Source organism: Lissotriton helveticus, chromosome 3_1 (assembly GCF_964261635.1).
Source record: "Lissotriton helveticus chromosome 3_1, aLisHel1.1, whole genome shotgun sequence".
Taxonomy (NCBI): domain Eukaryota; kingdom Metazoa; phylum Chordata; class Amphibia; order Caudata; family Salamandridae; genus Lissotriton; species Lissotriton helveticus.
In genome coordinates this window covers 163,381,146-163,405,934 of record NC_136061.1, presented here as the reverse complement: position 1 = coordinate 163,405,934, position 24,789 = coordinate 163,381,146, and the positions used below count along the sequence as shown (strand labels likewise).

The 24,789-nt window shown below is 44.1% G+C and overlaps 1 protein-coding gene across 2 annotated transcripts in view; it reads right to left on the bottom strand.

The window, feature by feature from the left end:
* KCTD7 (potassium channel tetramerization domain containing 7) overlaps positions 1–24,789 on the bottom strand; it is a 201,566-nt gene that overhangs the window by 104,873 nt on the left and 71,904 nt on the right. For both annotated transcript variants that reach the window (XM_078679472.1, XM_078679470.1), the window contains exon 3: positions 13,697–13,875. In XM_078679472.1, the coding sequence (XP_078535598.1) occupies positions 13,697–13,875 (179 nt within the window). The remainder of the gene's footprint in view (positions 1–13,696; positions 13,876–24,789) is intronic.

Below are 24,789 nucleotides of genomic sequence, written 5' to 3'. Positions count from 1 at the left end.
GCCAAAGTAATAGCTACCAGAAAAGTAGCTTTCCAGGTAACGTCTTTAAGGATGCCTTATGTATAGGTTTGAAAGGGAGACCCATGCATTTCGAAAGAACCACATTTAGTTACCAAGGAGGAGAGGAAGAACATACAGGTGTCGTGCCTGTAGCGATGCAAACAGTCGTGGTTGGCAAAAGGTCACGGAGACTGATTGGCAAAATGAAAGTAGACCCAGCGACACGCATGCGCTGGAAATAGCGCATGCGCAGTACACTATTATTTGAGACCGCCTCGCGCTCTCGGAAGTGCTTCGCGTTCGGATTAGTTCCTGAATTCGTTCCGGGTCACGGTGAAGGGCGTCCGAGGAGGTTTTGACGTTACGAGTGGCTTTTGCGGTTGCGAGGCTCTGTCTAAAAGATATTTCTCCAAGTTGTGAGTACGGTCGGTTCCAGTCCGGTTTTGGAATTCTTAAGCCGATTTATATGAAGGTCGGTGCTACACGTTATTGTAGCTTGTTTGTTTAGTTATCGGGTATTATCTTTTGATTTACTTCTCAGAGTTCCTGAGACTCATCTTATGTTGTTTGCGCTCTATGGCTGTTTCACACGGTTTGTGATATTATTAACAAACCGGTCAGGAGAGCGTTTTGAATCTAGTGAAGTGTATTTACAAGGCTTAAGTTTCTTCCTGATAAGGTGAGACTATCTCCTATTGTAGAGAGATACGGATGTATGTATTGGCTCCAGTATAACAGCCTTTATTTTTTAAATGTTAGAATCCTGACTATACCACTCTGGAAAACTCATATGCAGAAGTCAGACACCAGAGGGAATACTTAATTATTACAGTCTCCTTGATTCAGGTAGCCTTATAGTCACACTAGTGATAATCCCATACAGTCCAGTGAAGGTCTGATGTTAACATATTGTGTTTTCTTCACACAGCTGTCCTGTTGTCCTGACGTACAGAATATCTGATATCGCTGAAGACTGCTGAAACCTTGTTTTCCCCTATTTTCCTTGTTTTGTTTCCCTCTTTCCCACTGGTCACCATTCATTGTGTTGGTGTCGTACATAACACATTGTGGTGATAGGGTGAAGGTGTGGAATTCTCTTCTGGGTCCGTGACGCTCCTGAGACAACAGATAGAAGCATTACAGAACGCGCAGCCTCCTATATATTTGTCTCCTGAGCGACATGGAACACACTCTTACGGATTTGACCACCATGATAGGGAATCTCCAAAAAGAGACCCAAGCTCTATCACAGAGATTAGACAGGTTGCATAGAGAGCGAGAGAGAGAAGAAGGGGCTAGTTCTAGTACTACTCCTCCTGTAGTACTCGTAGTAAACCCGCAGTCCATCCCTTTGGCCTCATCTGAGCGCTTTTATGGAGATTCAACTAAATGTGCAGCGTTTCTTACACAATGTCAGTTGCATTTCGTTTGTAAGGCAGCTTGTTTTCCTAACGACCAAGCCAAGGTGGCGTTCGTCATTTCCTATTTGGGAGGGTCAGCGGCTAATTGGACAATACCTCTCATAGAGAAGGATGATCCTTTGTTATTGAATTATGAGGCTTTTAAAAGAGAACTCCGCAAATTATTTGATAAGCATACTTTCACACATGCTGCAGACACTGAGTTACTCAATCTTAAGCAAGGTTCAAAAGACATAACCACTTACATATCTACGTTTAATAGACTTGTTGCTGAAGCAGAGTGGCCTACGGAAAAACGTAGAGCTCTTTTTTATAAAGGGTTGCGTGAAGAGCTTAAAGACGCCTTAGCCTATGTCGTGAATCCCCCTGAGACCTTTTACAGAGCTGATTGATTTAGTTGTTAAATTAGATCATAGATTAGGGGAGAGAAGAAAGGACAGAATCCGGTTTGACTATACCAGAACAGGAAATCGAGAGAAGAAAGCAGAAGGTGAGATTAAGACAGATGAGAGCGAACCTATGCAGATAGGCAGCATTAAAGGGCCTTTAAGTGAATCCGAAAAACAGAGGAGAAGAGATCACAAATTATGCTTATATTACGGGAAAGCAGGACATTTTTTAAGAGAATGTCCAGTGAAACCCAAACAATTCTGCAGGGCGGAAAACTAGTAGACCCGAAGGTAAAAGAGACTGCACCATCGGGTCATTCCAAACACATGGTCTCATCCCTGTTGTCACGTACTGGCCACTTCTTTGTCACAGCACAACTATATTGGAACCATACCATGATAAATATATCTATTATGATAGATTCTGGGGCCTCAGGTAATTTCCTAGATAAACAATGGGCCAAAGACAATGCCATACCTGAAGTAAGAAAGGAAGTCCAAGAAGAGGTCTTTACTATAGATGGGAGTTCACTTAAATCAGGACCCATCACGCATGCTACCATTCCTTTGACACTAAGTGTTTCTACCCACTGGGAAGTATTGGCTTTTGATCTAATTCAATCACCCCAATTTCCTGTAGTGTTAGGACTCCCCTGGTTACGAAGTCATAATCCTTGTATTGATTGGCAACAATCCCAAGTATCTTTCTTATCTGAGGGTTGTAAGGACCACATCAAAGAAACCGATTCTATGACTGATACAAATATGGTGTGTACCTCGCAACTACCAGAAACTCCTACGGTGTCTCACATTGTAAACGTGGTTCATCCATGGAATGAAAATTTGACTCCAGACACACCCGATACTATGTTGCCTTCTGAATATCATTCTTTTCAAACGGTTTTTGATAAAGAACAAGCTACCACTCTACCCCCTCACAGGGTATACGATTGTCGTATAGATCTACAACCTGGGGCACGTATACCTACCAGTAGAGTTTATTCCTTAACGGAAAAAGAAAACTTATATTTGAGGGAGTACCTTGATACCATGCTTGAGTTAGGTTTTATCCGGGTGTCCAGGTCTCCTGCTTCATCTGCTCTTTTTTTTATCCCTAAACGGGAAGGAGGATTAAGATGTTGCATAGACTATAAATCACTCAATGCTGTTACAATCAAGAACAAGTACCCTTTACCACTCATCTCCTCTTTACTCGATCAAATTAAAGGAGCCAAATGGTTCACAAAACTTGACTTACGGGGTGCCTATCACCTTGTTCGAGTTAAAGATGGAGATGAGTGGAAAACTGCATTCTGTACCAAATTCGGTTTATATGAATACCTTGTAATGCCCTTTGGGCTATGTAATGCTCCCTCCGCATTCCAGTATTTTATAAATGAGGTATTGAAAGAACTCCTCGATAAATGTGTAATTGCATATATTGATGATTTACTCATCTACTCACAAACACAAGACAAGCACATCCTTCATGTACAAACTGTGTTAAGCAAACTACAGGATAATAAGTTGTTCTGTAAGTTAGACAAGTGCTTCTTTCATAGACGTCAAGTAGCCTTTTTGGGATATCTTGTTTCTGCCCAAGGTTTGCAAATGGATCCTCAAAAGGTTGCCGCTGTTTTACAATGGCCTCCTCCTACAACCGTTAAAGATGTCCAACGCTTCATAGGGTTTTCGAACTTCTATAGAAGATTCATCAATCATTTTTCTGAAGTAGTCGCCCCTATACCCAAACTATTATGCAAAGGCGTTCCTTTTCTACGGTCCCAAGAAGCAAATGCTGCTTTCGAACAGCTGAAGACCGCTTTCACCCAAGCACCAATATTGCGGAACCCTGATCCCAAGTGTTCTTATGTAGTAGAAGTCGATGCCTCCCAAGTGGCAGTTGGGGGAGTATTGTCTCAAGCAGATGCGAGCACTGGAGAATTACATCCTATTGCCTACTATTCCCACAAGCTTTCCCCTGCTGAAATCAATTTTGCTGTCGGCGAAAGAGAACTCCTTGCTATAAAGAAAGTTTTAGAAGAATGGCGACAATATCTATTGGGCACTCACCATACAGTCAGTGTTCTAACCGACCATCGTAACTTACAGTATCTTAAGACAGCCCGACCTTTATCTATGAGACAGTTACGCTGGACCCAGTTCTTCAGTGAATATGACTTTGTTATCCATTTCAGAGCAGGAAAAAAGAATGGAAAGGCAGACGCCTTGTCACGTATTGGCTTTGAACCACCCCTTACTATGGAAAAAACCCCCTGTTATCATTAGTCCTCACAAGGTTATAGGCGCTCTTGTAGTAGAAAACCAATTCATGCAACAAATAAGAGATGCCCAGCAAGATCCCTCGATACGACTATTAGGGAGTCCACACACACCTCAGATTAGGGAAGGGTTACAATATGTCCAAGGAGGAATAGTTATTCCAACGGTGCCTCTTCAGCAACAAGTCCTCGAGTGGTGTCACACTCAGGAAATCGCCGGACATTCGGGATATAAAAGAACACTTGAGTTAGTAAGAAGGTACTGTTGGTGGCCTCAGTTAGCTAGTGATGTTGCATACTATGTACGTACCTGTCATATGTGCACAAGGGAAGGCTTCCCATAGAGGACAAGTGGGGTTGTTACAACCGATACCCACTCCTTCTGAACCATGGCATACAGTGTCGATGGACTTTATTGTCGAGCTACCTCGCACCAAGGACGGGAATACTACCCTTCTTGTAGTGGTAGACATGTTTACCAAAACAGCACACTTCATTCCTTTGACAGGTCTTCCTTCATCTCATGTCCTAGCCACGGTGTTCTTACATAATATTGTCCGTTTGCACAATCTTCCTTCTGTATTGATCACAGACAGAGGAACACAGTTTGTATCCAAATTCTGAAAGCAGCTGTGTTCAGCATTACATATAGAGATGCGGCTGTCATCCAGTCATCATCCACAGACAGATGGACAGACCGAACGCGTTAACCAATGTTTTGAACAGTTCCTACGATGCCAGACACTACAGACACAGTCAGAGTGGGATGAGTTGATATGGGTTGCTGAATTATCCTATAACAACAGTCATTCTTTTTTCCACCCTGTATACTCCTTTTTATGGCTCTCACGGTTTCCATCCTAGAGAATTGCCCTTGCCTCTGATTCCTTCCTGTAATACTCCTGCCGTTGTAGATTTGGTTAATCATTTACAAACGGTACATACAAAAATACAAGACAATTTGGATAAAGCTAAACTTGCATACAAGACAAGGGTAGATGCTCAAAGGAAACCTGAACCTGACTACAAGATAGGGGATACAGTCTGGCTGTCATCTAAATATCTAGCCTTGAAAGGTTCCTGTAAGTTTAAACCCAAGTATGTGGGCCCCTTTTCTATTTGCAAAATAGTGAATTCCGTTGCCTTTACATTAACACTTCCTGACTCTATGAAAAGACACCCGGTATTCCACATTTCCCTTCTCAAGCCTGTAGAACCTGGTACCCGTCTCCCTGCGGTCCCAGCTCCCATACTGGTTGATGCCGATACAGAATACGAACTAGGAGCTATAATTGATTCTCGTAGGGTGAGACGACGTCTTCAATATTTGATACATTGGAAGGGCTATGGTATCGAGGAACGTTCTTGGGAACCTGCTGGTAATGTGCATGCCCCACGCCTAGTCAAGGCTTTTCATAGGCGCTATCCTCACAAACCCAAACCGGTGGGGGCCCTTGTAGGGGGGGTGTTCTGTCGTGCCTGTAGCGATGCAAACAGTCGTGGTTGGCAAAAGGTCACAGAGACTGATTGGCAAAATGAAAGTAGACCCAGCGACACGCATGCGCTGGAAATAGCGCATGCACGGTACACTATTATTTGAGACCGCCCTGCGCCCTAGGAAGTGCTTCGCGTTCGGATTAGTTCCTGAATTCGTTCCGGGTCACGGTGAAGGGCGTCCGAGGAGGTTTTGGCATTACGAGTGGCATTTGCGGTTGCGAGGCTCTGTCTAAAAGATATTTCTCCAAGTTGTGAGTACGGTCGGTTCCAGTCCGACTTCATTACTTCTGTTGTTTCTGCCGACGCTCGTGTAGCGTTTTGAGCTCCGTTCCTCTTTTGTTTGTCTGCCTTCCTAGTCTGGGCAGGTTTTGGAATTCTTAAGCCGATTTATATGAAGGTCGGTGCTACACGTTATTGTAGCTTGTTTGTTTAGTTATCGGGTATTATCTTTTGATTTACTTCTCAGAGTTCCTGAGACTCATCTTATGTTGTTTGCGCTCTATGGCTGTTTCACACGGTTTGTGATATTATTAACAAACCGGTCAGGAGAGCGTTTTGAATCTAATGAAGTGTATTTACAAGGCTTAAGTTTCTTCCTGATAAGGTGAGACTATCTCCTATTGTAGAGAGATACGGATGTATGTATTGGCTCCAGTATAACAGCCTTTATTTTCTATATGTTAGAATCCTGACTTTACCACTCTGGAATACTCATATGCAGAAGTCAAACACCAGAGGGAATTCTTAATGATTACAGTCTCCTTGATTCAGGTAGCCTAATAGTCACACTAGTGATAATCCCATACAGTCCAGAGAAGGTCTGATGTTAACATATTGTGTTTTCTTCACACAGCTGTCCTGTTGTCCTGACGTACAGAATATCTGATATCGCTGAAGACTGCTGAAACCTTGTTTTCCCCTATTTTCCTCGTTTTGTTTCCCTCTTTCCCCCTGGTCATCATTCATTGTGTTTGTGTCGTACATAACACATTGTGGTGATAGGGTGAAGGTGTGGAATTCTCTTCTGTATCCGTGAAGCTCCTGAGACAACAGATAGAAGCATTACAACAGGTGGGAATACCTTCTGCAATCCTTCTAATAAATCCTTCACACAGGAACTGGGAAGAATGACCTCTTGGTGGGGGACTTTATATAAGAATTAATGACTGTGATATGAACCTTAATAGATGAGAATTGCAGACCAGAGTTTGCTAAATGTAGAATATAAGATAATACAACATCTTCCTGCCCCAGAAATGGATGGAGTTCCTGTTGAACACACCACATGTTAAATCTCTTTTACTCAAAAAGTCTGGTGGATGGCCGTTTGGACTCTTTTAGAATGTCAATACACTCCTAAGAAAGGCTTATATGTCCATACTTCAGGAGCCATGCTGTCAAGCTCAGTGGAGGAAGGTGGTGGTGAAAAACCTTTCTGCGTAGCTTGTAGAGGAGATCCTGTCTGCATGGAAGTCTCCTGTGTGATCTTTCGGACAGGTGGAGGAGATCCCGGTACCACCACTGGTGAGGCCATTCCAGAGCTATTAGGATTATTCTGGTCCTGGCTTGGTACAGTTTGTTGATGACTGTCGGGATCAGGTTAATCAGGGGAAAACACGTAGAGAAATGTCTCGGACCAGTTTATCAAAAGGGTATTCCCCTTTGTTCCTGGTTGGTAGAAACTGGATGCGTAGTCTAGACATTTTTCGGTCACTTTTATCTGCAAACAGGTCTATTTGCGGCTGCCCGCATTCTCAACAAAATGTCTTGTATGACGTTGTGCCAAATACAGTCGTGTGTGTCGGCGAAATTTCAGCTCAAAGAGTCTACTTGTATGTTCGGGACTCCTAGCAGATGAATCGCTGACTTCGTCAACTTCCTCGCTATGAGCCAGTTACAGATGGCCTGCACTTTGAGGGAAAGGGGCGAGAGAGAGTGCCCCTTGCTTAGGTTGTGCATCTAGGTCATGTTGTTCGTTTGGACCAGGGGCGCGCTGGTTGAATGAATGGATAAAGGGACTGGGGGCTATATGGACAGCCCGCCACTCCAGCATGTTGATGTGGTATAGTTGCTCCTTCGACAACCACAATCCCTGTGTCTGTAGGGCACCCATGTAAGCACCACATCCCTAGAGAGGGGCATCTATTATGATCGTTTGCATTGGAGTGTCCTGGTGAAATGGGACACCGATCAGCAGTGCGGAGTGTGGAGGCCCTTTGAGAAACTGGCCCCTGACCATGAAAATATTCCTGCCCTGGGGTTTTAAAGTAATTTTGTAGCAGCATGCAGAAGAGTGAGGTCCTTGCAAGAGTCAGTGCTTCCTGAGATGAAAATTGACTTATCTTAGAAAAATAAGGATATTACTCATAAGCACATGAAACGCATAGCACAAAAGAAGTCGAAGAGGGGATCATGAGGTGTGAGGGCTTGCAGTGATGCGGTCTCATATTTTTAAACAAGCATTTACAATGCAATGGTTTCGCCTTTTGAAAAGTTTGAGCTATTGGCATTGTAAATGACAATTTTTATTTATGTGTTGGTTTTGAAAATAAATAAATAAATGGCATTGTCATTTACAATGCCAATAGCTTAATCTCTCGCAAATGCGAGACCTATAGCATTTGCAATGCAATAGGTCGCGTATTTACGCGAGTTTGAGCTAATGATATTGCAGATAACAATGCGTTTTATTTATGTTTCAAAAACCAAAACATAAATAAAAGGTCTCTCACACACTGCTGCCTCTCACACACTGCTGCCTCTCACACACTGCTGCCTCTCACACACTGCTGCCTCACACACACCATGCTCTCCCACACACCATGCTCTCCCTAGAAGACTCACACTGCTGCCTCTCACACAGCATGCTCTCCCACACACCATGCTCTCCCTAGAAGACTCACACTGCTTTGTGCTGGATAGTGTGAGTTCGATAGCCTGTAGCTATAGGAACTGGTTACTTCTAGATAGGGAGCAGATGTAGCGATCTGATAGGTCTGCTTGCACAGTTAATTGTTGGCTACAGAAAACTGTAAGGAGGGGGGTGGAGATGGTATGGCCAGAGTGTATAATCATGGCACTTATAGTACTGGACAAACTGTGATTGAGTTAGTGTCGACGGGAAGCATGAATCGGGCAGAGCAATTATTTTTGTGCAGAGCGGGACATCACGCAACCCACCCCTGCAAACGACACCATGCACAATTAAGCTATTTTACATTTTGGCTACAAAAAAGAGGGCCCTGCCATCTACATGTTAACAGCTGTTTTGTATGTAATAGGAGCATGTAGAAAACACTTAGTTTATTTTGTTAGTCTCCTGAAAAAATGCCTTGTATCCCAAAGACATGATCACCAGTGTCACAATTTTGAGAAAGGCATAACCTTGTACAGCCATAACCAACAAACTTATAAAACATCATTATCAGCAACAAAACACCAACTATCCTTACACTTCTTTTACTTACCATAATACAAAAAGAACAATAGGATCTTGTAAACCAGGGAGACGAGGTGTAAAACCCGATTTGTACTGGGAGGCCAAACTAGCTGCAGAAAACCCAACATACGGCTATACATCACGTAATACAGATATTCTAAATCTAACAGGCATATTTCGAAACAAATACCATTTTAATGCAGATGACTACTACTTATATCTGGTGCATGTGGCGTTGTTAACTTTTCAACTAGGAAGGAAATACGACACACAGGCCTGTAAGTTTAATCGGATGCCTTTCAGTTTGGAGCACGCTCATTGTACAAATCTGCACCGTTAACCTGTCCCTATTTGGCCAAGCAAAATGAATTCAGCAGGTGGTCTAGCCCTGGCCTGGTGTTCGGTTATGGGTTGGGGCATAGGCCATGTCGGGTTCTATAGAAACCGTTGGTCCTTACCTAAGTGAGGAACAGGAGGCCCCAAGGGCTTCAATGAGCAGTCTTCTCTTGTGCTCCATTATAAGAGCCATGTATTTGGTATGACACAACTATCCAGATGGTCGTGGTTGCACGCATAGATGGAATGAACGTGCCGAGTAGCCAATAAGAAAGCTTATTACCGTTGTCGGTGTCCGGGGACTCACACTTGTTCGTGTGAATGTAGGTCACGATAGGTACTCACCCAGCAGATTACGAGCCTTCATGGGGAGGGTGAGCTCTGTACACATCTTCCCCTCCACACGGACAGCGGGAGGGGGGGCGGGAACGGACAGCGGGAGGGGGGGCAGGAACACGAACAGCTGGAGGGGGGGCAGGAACAGGAACACGAACAGCGGGAGGGGGGGCAGGAACGGGAACACAAACAGCAGGAGGGGGGGCAGGAACGGACAACGGGAGGGGGGCGGGAACACGAACAGCGGGAGGGGGGGCAGGAACGGGACCACGAACAGATGGAAGGGGGCAGGAACGGGAACATGGACAGCGGGAGGGGGGGCACGAACGGGCACACGGACAGCGGGAGGGGAGCGGGAACGGACAGCAGGACATCACACAACCCACCCCTGCAAACGACACGTTAAAAATGGCCAACACAAACATTTAAAAAAATAAATAAACATCCGCCCCCTGCCGCATGACGGGCTAAAAGGGGCAGGATGAGAAAAACATCGCCGGAACGCCCACGAATCGCCTCGGACCATGACGGACAGATCTCACTTCCAATGGCTAGCCTCCATTTATGGAGCTAGCCAATGGAAGTGAGAGGCGTGACAAAGGCACCATACTCTTCTCAAAAGTTTTCGCCTGCGCGAACGCTGCTGCGCAGCGGACGCCAGGCGAAACCTAAAAACTGAAAAAAACTAGGATGTGGTGGTTTGTGAAGGGTTCAACGGCCCACGAGCGCAAAAGCAGATGCTGTCATGGTCTGCACTTGACCCCCACCCATAAATACAACCTACCACCTGGACACAATAATATTGGAAAATAAAACGACAGATTAAAAATAAATAAAAAAAGAGCTTAGATTCCGTTGTGTGGGCGTGCACCTTATGTGGAATGACTAAAGTGCGGTTACAAGCAAACTATATTGTCCAGGCTGCTTTTGGGAATGTGTATAGCTCTGCATTCCTCCGTGTCGTCATTCACGTGCTCCGAGGCCAGGCCTGCCTCGGCAGGTCCGACGCCTGCACATTTTACGTACCCCCGGGCGGTGGATCCTAGCGGGGGAAGGCCAGACAGCTGTGAACAAGTTACCGGTGAGTAAGGGCTTCTGCGTGTCAACTGTCAGGGCTGGGGGGGAGGCCGACGAGCCCCCTCAATGTACTTTTAAAGGGCGCCAATGGACTTCCTCCAAACTCAAGAGAAATATCATCAACGGGTGCACTCAAGAAGAGGTTAATGGTGAAAACTTGCTAGATAAAGTAAATATTACACCTGGAAAAAAATAACACACGTTTGACCTGCTGCTCCCAATCGCCCTACCATCTCCTCGGCTTTTATTGTGTTTCCTAAAAAGTGAGACGCGAGACTGATGTTTACATTTTCTTTTGTTAAAGAAGTATCGCATTTCATTTTGTATAGCCTTTCCACACACCTGGTGAAAGCGGCTCACAACCCCTGTCTATATTCCCGCAAAGACGCAGGCATTGGAAATCCGGGACCGTCAGTCCTGACAAAGACAGACACTCCCCCGGGCCAGGTGAGGGAACCAGGACTTCGGAGGGCTTTCCCCGATTAGCAACAACCAACACACCGGGATCCGAGCTCGGGAGCTGCAGGAAGGGCCCGCCGGCCTGGCCGCCCCGGTGTTGCCTTTTGTATTGTACACAGTGCGTGCGCCAGCGCCTGCACGTGTTTGGCAGACAAAGAAACACAGGGCTCGGCGGCCGGGCTTTTGTTCCCACACACACCGCTCCGTGGCGCTGGAATCACCAAGCACACCCCAGAGCAAGCGAGGGTGCGCGTGGGGAGAGGGGGCACGCCCTCATCCTCAGGGGCCACATCTTTATTTTTAAAGGTCCATTTGTGTGTTTTACGAGCACAACAGTGATGTCTCCCATCCCATAGGGAAATCGGAAGCCTTCAGGTTTTTCGAATTGTGCTTGCTCAGGGACCACCCGGGTTCTCTAGATACTGAGGTGTGAGTTTTGTTGAACAGAAAACAAGTAAGGGGTCATAAACCGCAAGGGAAGAGGTCATGTGAATTCTGCACAATAGAGATGAAATGACACAACACTTGGATCATGTTAATGTGCGTATGAAATGGCCCATCATAAAAAAAATATATAAAGTTATCCTGGGAAGACAATTCGTGTTCCATAAATACCCACAATCTCACACCAGCTGAAACCATGACGCCATAAGAGACATACAACTTGGTGACATCACAATGGCTAACCCCTCAACGATGTCAGGAGTTGAAAGGCTGAGCTGTGTGACACTGTGTCCAAAGTCCACCAGAGATACTCAAATTCTGCGCACTACCTTATGAATCACCGTGTGACGCATAGTATCACAACACACGGCTCAGCCCAAGCAACCACGAGACAAGATCTTTACACCCCTCACAAAAAGTACACACATGTTGGTGTGGCCAGCCACCATGCTTGTAAGTGGTGGCATAAACTCTTGTTAGGCACTTGGAAAGCTCTGGTTTCTAGCTCGATGGCGCTATACACACGTGCCATCACTAAAGTGCACAAAGGCCACACTTGTCCAACAATAACACTTGCTCTGTAGCCAATCCCACTGCTTCCCGGGCCAACATCAGCCATGACTGGCCAGAGCCCATTCACCAGCAGGCATGAGGGGCGCACTGACGCCGTGCCACAACAAAGGCTGCCAGACAGGCGGGCCTGCGCCGTCATCAGCACCGAGACCCCTCCAAGCAGGGATGGGTACCAGGCAGAGCACCGCAGCTTCCCCCCTTTGTTCCACCACACTTCCAGGCACACCGAAAGTAGAAGCCGATTATGAGGCAATGCAAGAACAAAAGGCCGGGGACTCACACTTGTTCGTGTGAATGTAGGTCACGATAGGTACTCACCCAGCAGATTACGAGCCTTCATGGGGAGGGTGAGCTCTGTACACATCTTCCCCTCCACATGGACAGCGGGAGGGGGGGGCGGGAACGGACAGCGGGAGGGGGGGCGGGAACACGAACAGCGGGAGGGGGGGCAGGAACGGGAACACGAACAGCGGGAGGGGGGGCAGGAACGGGAACACGGACAGCGGGAGGGGGGCAGGAACGGGCACACGGACAGAGGGAGGGGAGCGGGAACGGACAGCGGGACATCACGCAACCCACCCCTGCAAACGACACGTTAAAAATGGCCAACACAAACATTTTAAAAAAAAAAAAACATCCGCCCACCGCTGCATGACGTGGGCAAAAGCCTAAAATTCTCGGGAACGCCCACAAATCTGCTCCGGCATTGACGGGCAGATCTCTGTTCCAATGGCTAGCCTCTATTTATGGAGCTAGCCAATGGAACAGAGGGGTGGGACTACACACACACACTGTAGACATAAGATTTCGCCTGCGCGAAACGCAGCTTGCGCAGCTTTCGACAGGCGAAACCTAAAAAGAGCTTAGATGGGATTATTGGACCACAAAGATTTCAGATTAGCAATGGTAGGTTGGCCAGGACAGTTGTGGTCAGTTTACTTCTAGACTAGGGAATCTGGTAATTATGTTGTATCTCTGTAACATTTGCAGAGAAACACCGCAGTGGTACCAGGTAGCACCAACCAAAGGTGAACACATCCCAGAACCAACTACTCTGCCTTAGGGAAACATGAATTAGGCGCAGGTGAGCACTCCGTATTAGATACTACTACTGTTAGAAAGCAACATTAGGCGAGATTTAGATCTATGGTGGGGAAACTAAAATATATAGTATAAAGTAGGTAAAAAAAAAAAGATGATCAACAGCTGAATTTCAAAATACCCACGTCACAAAAGACAGTGAGATTTGGCAACCCATCAGGGTAAAGCTACAGATTCTAGTGTGACTGGATGCCACCACAGCTAGAAATACTGTCAGATTTGTGTGCAAGGTCGACTTTTCCTACCATCACTACACGAATATATGAATTAAATATTCCTTATAAATACAGCATACCAGCTCCCAGTGTCTTATAACCGATGTGCCAACACATTTAGACTTACCTTTGTAATATGGCATTAGGTCCAGGAAAGACTGTCTAACTTTCTCCCCGGTGAGCGGCTGAACTTCTTCCAGGCTCTCCAGCAGTGGTCCGATGGAGTAAAATTGGGCCTCCTTATGAACTGCCTTTGCGCGTTCTCTTGTAGGCAAGTCTCCACATCGGAGGTAGTTTAGCACATCTCTAAGCCACGCAGAAAACAAAAATATTTTTTAAAACACATCTAACAAAATATTTGCCAATGATATTTGCACACTGCATTCAAGTTCAACATTTAAAAGAAAGTGCAAGAAAGTATAGGCAATCCAAATGCACAAATATTTTGCCCAAAGCTTGACAGTGGCCGACAAATCGCGTCATTCATCTGGACTTATAAGGAATATGGGCCAGAGGTGCGAAGAGATTTTGCAGTCACAAATCCTGAGCAAAAATCACAAGGTTTGTGACTGCAAAATTCCTTTTCCCTTATGTACTTACCACATTAAAGAATTTCTGAATCGCAAAATGGGTTAGTGCCCCACACTTGGAAGCGGTATGAAAGCGGCATTCCTTCCAAACTGCAGGACAGTAGAGTATTTATCAATGGTTGATGTCTGCAGCTCTGTTAGCAAACCTTGAAACAGTTACCGACTCCCAAGCTGGACCCTTCCCCTTTGCAGCCTCCATGGTGGTGGTTGTTGATCCGGGGGACCACTTCCTGCTCCCAGTTTTCCAAAACTGAAAACCTTTTTTACTCCCATCCGAACTGGTTCCTTTAATGAACACGAGCTGCTTTACTCACAGGGATGGAGGCCTGCTGTAGCATGCAGGTCACCATTCCTGTGATTTCAGCAAATAAATGTTAATTACGAAGGTTATTCTGTGATGCCCCGCAACATGTTAATTTGCAAACAAACCTGTTTGTATAGAAGTTGGTTGACAAAACCCGATTTGATTAGCAAAACGTTGGTGCGTATTTTGCAACGGTTTTTTTGACAATCTATTTTTAATCTATTTGGCTTCCTGATTGGTAAATATAATATGACAGTCTCGTTATCATAGAGAGCTGTAGCAGGGTCCTATTTATATAGCTAGTAAAAAACACAGGGTAAATCATTATTCAGTATTTAGCTTTCTGTGTGATTTGGAGTGGAGAAATTAAATTTCGCTACAGTGCATATTACAGAACTTTTTTGAACCAAGCCAAAAATGGAAGAATGGTTTGTCGAAACATTCCTAAACATTAATATCCCTTTATTGGTCTCCAATTACATTTAAAAAACTCATAATATAATTTATTTAAAGAAGATTGATACACTGATAAGCAAAAATACCTCTTAAGTACCAGCGAGGCAAAATAAACAATCAAGAATAAACAACGGCTGTACAACACAGAATTACCTCAATTGAGTTAAACCTGAAAATATAAACAATTTATAACAAATCCTATTTAACAAAGGTTACTAATTCTGCGCAGAGTAAATATAGCGCTTATAATGGTAACAATCCAACACAGTTAAGAGCCAAGAGGCAAAGTCCAGGGATTCAGGAGTAATCTAATTATGATCGATTTGTAATCTAGCAATAGTGCGCGCAATATTTTGAATTGTGGAAGACAATTTGTCCTGTATGTCATCTTAAAAAACTCAGCTCCATTATTTATTTGTTTATTAATACCGGTTAACAAATATGCCGACATTTCCAGGTAAATAATATCATTTGCCATTAGTCAACGTTCAGCAAATATAGTGCAATGCATTTACATAGAACTCAACCAACTTCTCCATAGTGTTTGCGGCCCAGTGATACCTTTATTGCCTGTAAATTCAGGCAGAGGAACGAGAAAAAAATAACACATACTCTAAAGTACTTCAATCTCTGTATTAAACTGATTTCATGGGGAAGATCATATGAAATAGCCATGAAAGAATTTGATTTGATTTAGTCAAATTACCTCCTAAATTTTACTCATACTTACCAAAATGTAAAGTCAAAAGTTTGAAATTCACAAAACATTGTTAATTCCTTAGAAATAATTGTGTGATGGAAAGAGTTTCTGAACAATCCTTTTAAAAATATATCCTTGATGCAAATACGGTTTATTTCATTCCCCACTACACACGCATCAATATTGGTTTAATTGGATTTGTTTTGCTTTGATCCAGTGCAAGGTTTCTGGAAGACGACCCTTGACACACAACACAACCCAGGATGCACACAAGAGGATGTTATCTACAAGATAAATGCCACCTACTGATGCAGTGTCTCTGCCTCTTCTCTGACGCTATATTTCAACTCCTTTAAGGCAGTTTTCATAAAAAAGCTATTGCAGGCCTGGTAGCCTATTATTATTAGTTAGTTTTGGTTGATGGCACTGGTGGAAAAATGTTGGGTTTATGGTTAAGTCTCTCATCTTTAAATCCCATTTTGTTGAAGAAGAGAGGTAGCATTTGAAAGGAACACAAATGTGGTGATCTCGCCAGGATCCTATTTGGTAAGCAGTCTAAGTGGTGTTGTGGTGGGTTGCTTTTTTTCCTTTCTGGGGTCTGCCTTCACGCATACTGTGTCACCTGGGTCCTGTCCGCAGAAGCGAGTTTGGGCGAGGAATCGTTGAGAACATAGTTATCCTCAGAGATAATGCATTCATGAAAAAAACAAATGGGAAGATCAGGTACATAAATCATGAGTTCTAACGTTTCTTAAACAAGTGTCTATTCCATAATGCTTTGTAAATTTGGCAGCTTTATATCTACTTTTCTTATTTGTACATCTTCAAAAGCTCCTCAGCTCATTTCGCTCAATTGCAATCAGAACCTGCGATTCTTTCCCATATGAAATGCCTTTCTTATTTTTTTATACTTTTCAGTTTTATGCAGAAGTTAGCTCCATAACTACCCTATTGGGTATTCCTTAGTCACTACCTGTCATTTCAGGCAGCTCTTCAGCTGAATGCCACCCTGAACAGTTCAGTCTTGGGCAGTTTCCTCAACTGTTGGTGGCTGTGGTCTACCCTCAGATAGGGTTTAAGGTATTGCATAGGCTAGATGACCCGCAGTAATCCGCTTCCACGCTTTTTGCTCAAGAGCCCAATGGTGGATCAGGGTTGAAATAGCCAAATGTAGATTCCCTCAGGAGTGAAGAGCAGGATTATGCATGTAGCCCTAGCCTGCGTACCAGTACCTCAATGCTCTTTAAATGTTTTCTAGCAACAAATTTAACTTGTAACTAATGTAACTTTGTAACAACGTGGAACCTCATGTAAAGCGCTCTGATACCTCCGGGTCTAGCCAGCATCCAAGGACCGGGTTCGGGCTTTCAGCCCTCATCAGCCAGGATAGCTTAACTCCAGTGATATGGAGAGCACGGGACTCACGTCTGAGCATACCTGTCCCACTCGAGGTGACAAATGCAAAAAGAACAATTGATGGACAGAATGCAGAACAATGCCATACATTCACCCCAGTACAGAAATCTGGGCCTAAATCCATTGTTTTTTTGCTCACCATGCCATTCTAGTTTGGGCCCAGCCAAATGCAAATTAGTCTTGACCCTGCGCCCAATGGGAACAGTCTAGCCCAAACTGCTATTCTGTCCATCAATTGTTATTTTTGCATTTGTCACCAGAGTGGGACAAATGGGGACAGATTTCTGTACTGGGGTGAATGTATGACATTGTTCTGCATTCTGTCCATCAACTGTTGTTTTTGCATTTGTCACTCCTAAAGCAGGCCACTAGTGCCCCTAAATGTTGTTAACAGAACCTACCTTTGTCTCTGGTCATGTATATCCCCAAGTTTCTGAAACTCTAAGCATCAATCATGGAGGAGAATAGCTCCTGTTATGACTCCATTGCCTTTCATTACCAACAAATATGCCAGACTTGTCCCAATTGAACTTAAATCCTGAGAACTATCCATAGATCCTAAACTTCTTAAGGAGTCTACTTATTGCCCTTTTGTTGTCTGTCACGTAATGATTTTCTATCTTTCCATTCTGGGCTCCATCTCGCACTGTTAACCAAGGTGTCTCTACCTATCCAAGAGCCAATGGGTTCCAGAGTAAGGGCATAAAGAAATGGTGATATGGTAATCCCCTTATGTTAAGGGAAAGGCTGTGTCAATGTATCGTATCATCACCATGGGATCCTTGCAAAGCAATTCTATCCAAGTAGACATCTCGGGACCTTGGCCGATCTTTCTTAAAACATGAAACATAAATGGCATTTCCACTAAGTCAATCACTTTTTTTGTATCCAATGACAGAATCATCATTGCTTCTGTCCCCCATTGTGAGCAAGTGCCACCAAGGTGAATACAATTCCAACTTCACAGCTCTCAGCACCATATTACTCTAACGTAACATAACCATTGCCTAGCCATTGCTCCATTGCTAGATGTAAGTTAGATGGGGAGATCCACTGTATTTATTAAATACTATCAATTGTCACCATCCAGTATCTTTAGCCTCTACTGTGAATGGTGGGCCATCCCTCTGTGTTCTGAGGAGCCCCTGTGAATCACACAGGTATCTGTACCAGTTTAGACATCCTCAATAGTTTTAGAAAGCAAAAGTTAACATGTTTAGGTAGGATTAATAAAGGTGACCGGTCCTAACTGGCCAGCTGGATCTTCTCCAGAGCGGGAAATCCTTCTTCCTTTTGTATGCCTGTAGCAGCAACACGGGCCAATGAATTGACACTTGTAGAGTAGTTCAGGTCCCTGAGTACCAGCAGAGCGAGGAACCCTTAAGCCTTCTTACCCCAGCAGTCAGCAGAATTTTCTTTCTTCTTCCAGGTGTTCTTCAAAGTCCAGGAATTTCCTTACTTGCACAGTTCTTGCTAAATGAGTGGATATTGAATCTGGTTTCCCTATCGAAAAAGGAGAATGTCATGAAATGCTGAGACAAATATGAGAGTGTTTTGCATTTAATGATTTATATGTAGGATTTATTTTTTCTTCTTTGTTTTTGCACCTTTTGAGTTTGTGGGTTATTGATGGGCGATCTGTGAATAGTATGGGGGTATATCTGTTAATTGTATTTTGTTAATATTTTAGAGTGTTTTCTATACTTGAATTTAATATTTAATGAAATATAAAAAAAATAGGCAGGCATGGCCCCAACGTACATTTTTCTCTAGTTGAGAGGGGCATTTTGTCCAGTCTATTGGCTAAGCCACCCTGAAGGTTTGCCGAGAGGGACGCTGGGTCCATGCTACAGAGGGACGCTGGGTCCAGACCTAGCTGAATTCCTCCTGCTTCTTTCTTTTATTTTTGTCTGGCATGGGGGTAGCTTTTTCTCTATTGAGAGGGCTTGAACAACAGAGACTGTTTGAGAGAAGAATGGTGATTAATAAACAATCTGTAAACATAGTATTAAATGACACTATTCTAGCTTGGTATCACTTCTGAATTATAATTCTGGCTGTTGCACGTGTGCAAAGATACAGCCCCCTTGCCAACCTTAATTTGGATGGAAGCAATGTTGTTTTACTTTTGTTTGTGGGTGGGGTACTGCGTTTACACTCATACTGTTTAAACAATTTTTTTCCAGTAAACATAAAAGTTTCTTTTTAAAAAGGCGCATGAAAAATGAGTTGGCATGGCCCAATCATTCTTGATTAAGATCAATTAAGGATGATTACGCGAGGAGCCAAAGAAGGGGATTGGTGGAGCTTTAATTCAACTCCTCTGTTCTGGGTGTGCAGTGTCAAGGCAGAGTCCAGGATCACACTCCGGTTTGGACTTAAGGCTGAGAGTGACTGACTGCTTGAATACTACAGACTGCCTGATGAATCAGTTGAGAGTCTGCTTTTAGAAATGCAACATTTGTTTTGTGCCTGTTAAGTTTAAGGAAAACTGAGTGACATCTTAAGTTATGATTCGGTGATATACATTCAGTTTTGAACATTCTTGTGATTTTATACTCAATGTCTTTATTTATAGCAAGCAGCCTATTCTAAAATAAATATCCAGCAGGATAGAGATTATTAGCATCACGTTTAGATTATTTTGGTTCTATACATGGCTATTTAAAATAGGACTAAGATTCGAGGTTTCAGTTATTTCAGATTTTAAAATTGTGCAGAAATAGAAAATGTAGGCGCCACGCTCCTGCAAAATATGTCCTCGTTTTCAAATACAATAGACTTTCAGCTGGCCGAAAAAAGTCCCTTGCTAGACACCAAAGCAAGACACCAACGTGCAGACTTTTGACAACGTTTAACACGTCCTACGCTGGAAACCTAAGAATGTGCACATCTGCCAAAAGCAATGGGGCCTGTTTGGCTTGTCCAACCTTCTTGCAAGAGGGCATCTCCACACCCACAAGGACCACTGTCGGCAACCAACTCCAAGACTTTTCTGGGTTTGAAATAAGCCACAGAAGTATCATTTATTAGAATGTATTTTTGGTGAAGTGTAACACCTTATTGAGTGACAACCTACGACAGACTCAGGACCTGCTTGCCTTCAGAGAACTTCTCAAGACCTGGCTCTTTGATCAGTAGCAGCCCCAGACCCCCCCCCCCCCCCCCCCAGCGCCTTGAGACCCTACGGGTATGTAGCGCGCTTTACAAATGCATTGATTGATTGATTGACAAGCTCCATTCCCAGTAGTTATTATTCATGATTAGGTTCCTTAGGGGTTTGGGTGTAGTCATAGATACGAAATATCCACTCCTCGGACACATTAGGTGTGAGAGATTTTGTCTTGTTCTCTTGCACCCAGTGCACGTATTTATTCTTGCTGGCTGCTGAGAATTAGTATTTGAGGTTCGTTTTGAGGAACCAGAGTTTCACTCTACGAAAGATTCACTTTTGCAGTTGCTGAGTCACAGGACAGGGCCATTGGTTGCATTCTTGGATGGACTTCACATTTATCAGCATATCATCGGTGAAGCGTAGTGAAACTGGAGGTTTGCAGTTAACTCACAAGGCATTCTTAGAGTACTTCCACATCAGAGATTGCTTAACGTGCAGTTCTTTAATTATTATTTTTTAATCATTTTTATTAATCAGTTAGACAAAGAAAACTGTAGTGACAGTAAACCTTTCAATACAGAAGGTCAATACAGCAGCATCAACTGAGTTCCTGTCTACAAGCATTCCACTTTCCCTAAATTTTATTCCATTTATTTGTGCAACCTCTTCCCACATATACCACCCTCTTGATGCCAGCATGCACCAATCCATATCTCACTTCCAATTCCCCAAACTCGGGCTTAATTCAGATCTCCTCATGCAAGTTATATTTCGCTTGGCTACCATCAGTCCCAATGTGAGACAGAGTCGGTCCATAGGATTGAGGAGGCACCATATGGCCGGTAGTGCCAGATCAGCCCCCACCACTTCATTAAAGGAAAGTCAGTATTCCCCCCATGAAATGTTGAAGCGCGGGGCAGCTCCACAGCATAAGAAAGAACATTCCCTCTTGACCACACTTGCTGGGACTCCAAGCTTGATCTGTTTTGCCCATTTTAACTAGGGCAGTTCATAGTAGCTACGATGAAGAATTTTCAATTGTACCAATTGAAATCTGGACTTTATGGCCACCTCCCTTGGGGAGGCCAGGACTTCAGGCCACTCTCCCTCCTCCAGATCCCCCACCTCTCGCACCCAACTCCCCTGCAGCTTTGTCAGGGGATCAGGAGAGTAATTGACCAATTTACGATAGGTGAGCGTTTCAGCATCTAATAATTCAACAACCTATAATAATGTAGAGAGGACTCAGGGAGGTCTACCCACCCCAGAATTGCTCCATAGGGTGTGTCCGATATGAAAATAGCGGAAGGTATCAGTGGGGCCTATTTGCACTCTGTAACTTTGAAAACGGTATCACATCCCCCTGCCTCCGTAGATCAGCAAACTTCGATAGACCAATTAGGTTCCATTTGTCAAAGCCTATTTGTGTCGCTAAGGTGCCCAACTTTGCCGTGCCCCACAAGGGAGTACCCTGCGTGGTCTTATCCCTCCACCCGATATTGTGAAATGCGCTGAGCCAGAGAGCTAATGTGGTAGGGCTAAGCAAACCCCTATAAATGGCTAAAATGACCTCCAGGTCTCATGTTATCTCTATTCATTCAGAATGCCGGCTCCCCCTCCGGGGTATGGATCCAGTGGTTAATAGCCCTCAGTTGTACCGCCCAGTAATACTTTTTATGTCAGGGAGGGCTGTACCACCATCAAAACAACTCAGGGTCAACTTCTGCAGGGCAACACGTGGGGGACCCCCTTCCAAGAGAAGGGTACGCACCTTTGACCTGAAAGTAAGACGAAGGAACAGGATATGGCGTGTTATGGACTGCATACAATAATCGGGGCATGGCCATCATCTTGAAGAGGGCAGCCCTACCCAAAAAGGACAGGGGCAAAGCGCTCCAAAGCCAGACTTCTACTCTTAGTCAGGCCAACTGCAGCTCCAGATTATGTGTGTAAAAAACCTTCTGATTAACCTGAAGAAAATTATCAGGTATCGAAAACCACCCGTTACCACCGGGCCTCGCACTGGTTGGCAATGCTTGAGCTGTTCCGCTAAGTACATAGATCAGTGATTTATACTAAATGATGGTGTAGCCCGAGTACCTTCAGTATAATGAGAACACATGGATAATCCTGTCAAGGGAATTGGCAGGATTAGCAACATTCAGCAGAATATCATCCTCGTAGAGGGAGATTCTGTCCTCCCATTCCTCAGTCCATTTCAGCCCTCAGATCATAGAGTCAGTTCTTACTCAGGCTACTATTGGCTCTAACACCAGGGTGAAGATTAAGGGGGTAAGAGGCCACAGCACAATGAAAAGAGGGTGGATGTGCCATCAAGAGCTGAACCAATGAAAGGAAACCGGGGCCAAACTCAAGCTACTCCAACAGCGCATAAATAAAGGGCGACTCTACAGTGTCGAAAGCCAGATGCGCATCTAAGGACAATATGATGGCATCCTCCAGGATCCAGTCAGGAGTTCTTTATTTTTAAACCCAAAGTGTACGGAGAATTTGTTACATATTAGGATTCTTGATACAACTCCTGCTGGTGGTAGCCTGCATTGAGATCTACCTCGGAGATCTAATTGTCCCACTATGTTTATTTATTTATTTTGAAAGTTTTCTATAGCGCGAACAAGATCCTGGCGGATATCAGAGCGCTGTAGAGACAATAAAGGTTACTTATACATAACATCAGTGTAAATTAAGGCACATATACACAACATTTTGTAGAAAGCAAGGATAGATCGATGCAACGCCAAATCTCTCTCGTAGAGTGCGAGATACGAAAGTTAAGATGTATAGGTTGTTTAGATGGTTCTTTATCATACTCTGGTGTGCGGTTGGTCCCAGAATTTCAGTGGACCTTATTTCAGGTGAATTTGGCCATGAGGATAGATTTTACTTCTTTTTTGAAAGAAGCGGTGGAGGGGTTAAGTCTGGTTTCTGGGGTAAGGCATTCCATATCCTGGGTGCCATCCCAGAGCAGGATCGGTTATATGTTTTCTTCTTGTTGATTTTTTGTGGCTTCAAAAGTAGGTTACCTGCACTTCTTGATGATCTGATCCCACCAGAAATTATCAGTTTCTGCGCCAGATAGCAAGGTGCATTGTGATGCATGGCTTTGTGTGTCATACATGCTATTTTCATATGAATTCTGGCTTCCAGAGGTAGCCAGTTCAAGGATTGTAGGTCCGGGGAGATGTGTGCGCTTTTTTTAGAACCAGTGATGAGTCTCGCTGCTGCATTGATTGATGCTCTTAACGGTGCCGTTGATGCTTTGGGTACGTCGTCAGTGGTGGTTGATGTACTTCCCCATCTTTATTTCGTGGATGGACAGCCTCATATCAATGCATATTCAGATCTGTCAAACTAATTTAGCCTTGTAGGTAACCACAGTGGAGAAATCCATGGATGGACCATGCACTCTTTTTTTAACAGTTTTTTTACTTGGGTCAATGTGTTTGATGGGTATGTGAAGTCATGACTGAATAAATTACAAGTTGATCAACGGCTGTGGATTGTCAGAACATGGACTCTGTGGCAATGAACAATTCAGGGCTGATGATGGTGAACAAGGTAAGAGAATAACCTCGATTAGACAGAGCGACCAACAACTGGGAAAGTTTTACAAAAGAGAATCTGAAGAACAGCCTAGATCTGGGGCAAGCACTGTTGTGAAAAACTGACTTATTTCCATGATACGCTTATGTTGAGGATGCAATATGAAAATGGACTGTGAGAGTAGCATAGTCAGTGTGGTATATGCGGAGATCTCACAGTGGGTAAATGCAACTAAGTAGTGCTGAAACATTGATCTGTCATGCTTTGCCACTTTTCCCTGAGTCCTCTGCAGCCCTCAGGCAATCTCCACAATTGCCTTTATAATGTTGTCGATACCAGTTTAAACTTACCATTGGCACATCCGCCTGCAATTCCGGCACAGGAATCAACAACTTGCCAATGCATGCGAACACAGGTAGGTGCAGATTCTGGACAGGGCAGAGGAGGGGGAATTCAATCTGCTTGCAGATCTTGGCACATAGTCATTGCGAGTGATTCCACCATGGACTGACAGGAAATTTCAGGCCTAGCCTGACAATTAGGTTGACCTGAGTGTCTTCACACATGCTCGCATAGTATAGTTGCTGCCTTACCATCAAGAGAGTTCAAACATTCAGAGAAAGAATCAGACACTTATGGATTTCCCACATCAGGGTGGGCGGAGGTGCCTCTACCCATTCTGGATGGAGAAAATAATGGTTGGCATTACATCCTCTGAGTGAGAGCTACTTTATAGACAGATGTTTATGTGATCCAAATATGGCTGCATTTGCCTCCTGATTTCCCTGGTTCGGTATGCTTACCGTCTACATATAATATATTTGACCTGGATCGTCAGGCACATATCCAGCTTTTTAGATATGCTTCTTTATCTCTTGAGGCACATAATGGAGGATTTGCTGGTCCTAGAAAAATAATGGTGTGCCATAAAGGAGGCACAGTGATTATTTTACATAATTCCTGTACAGGCTAGTGCCAGCCGACCCTCAAATGTACTAATGCCACCGGGGTAGGTGTATACGGCATCAGGTAAGGAACCAAGCCTATATTACTAAAAGGTATGTGAGGTAGCAAA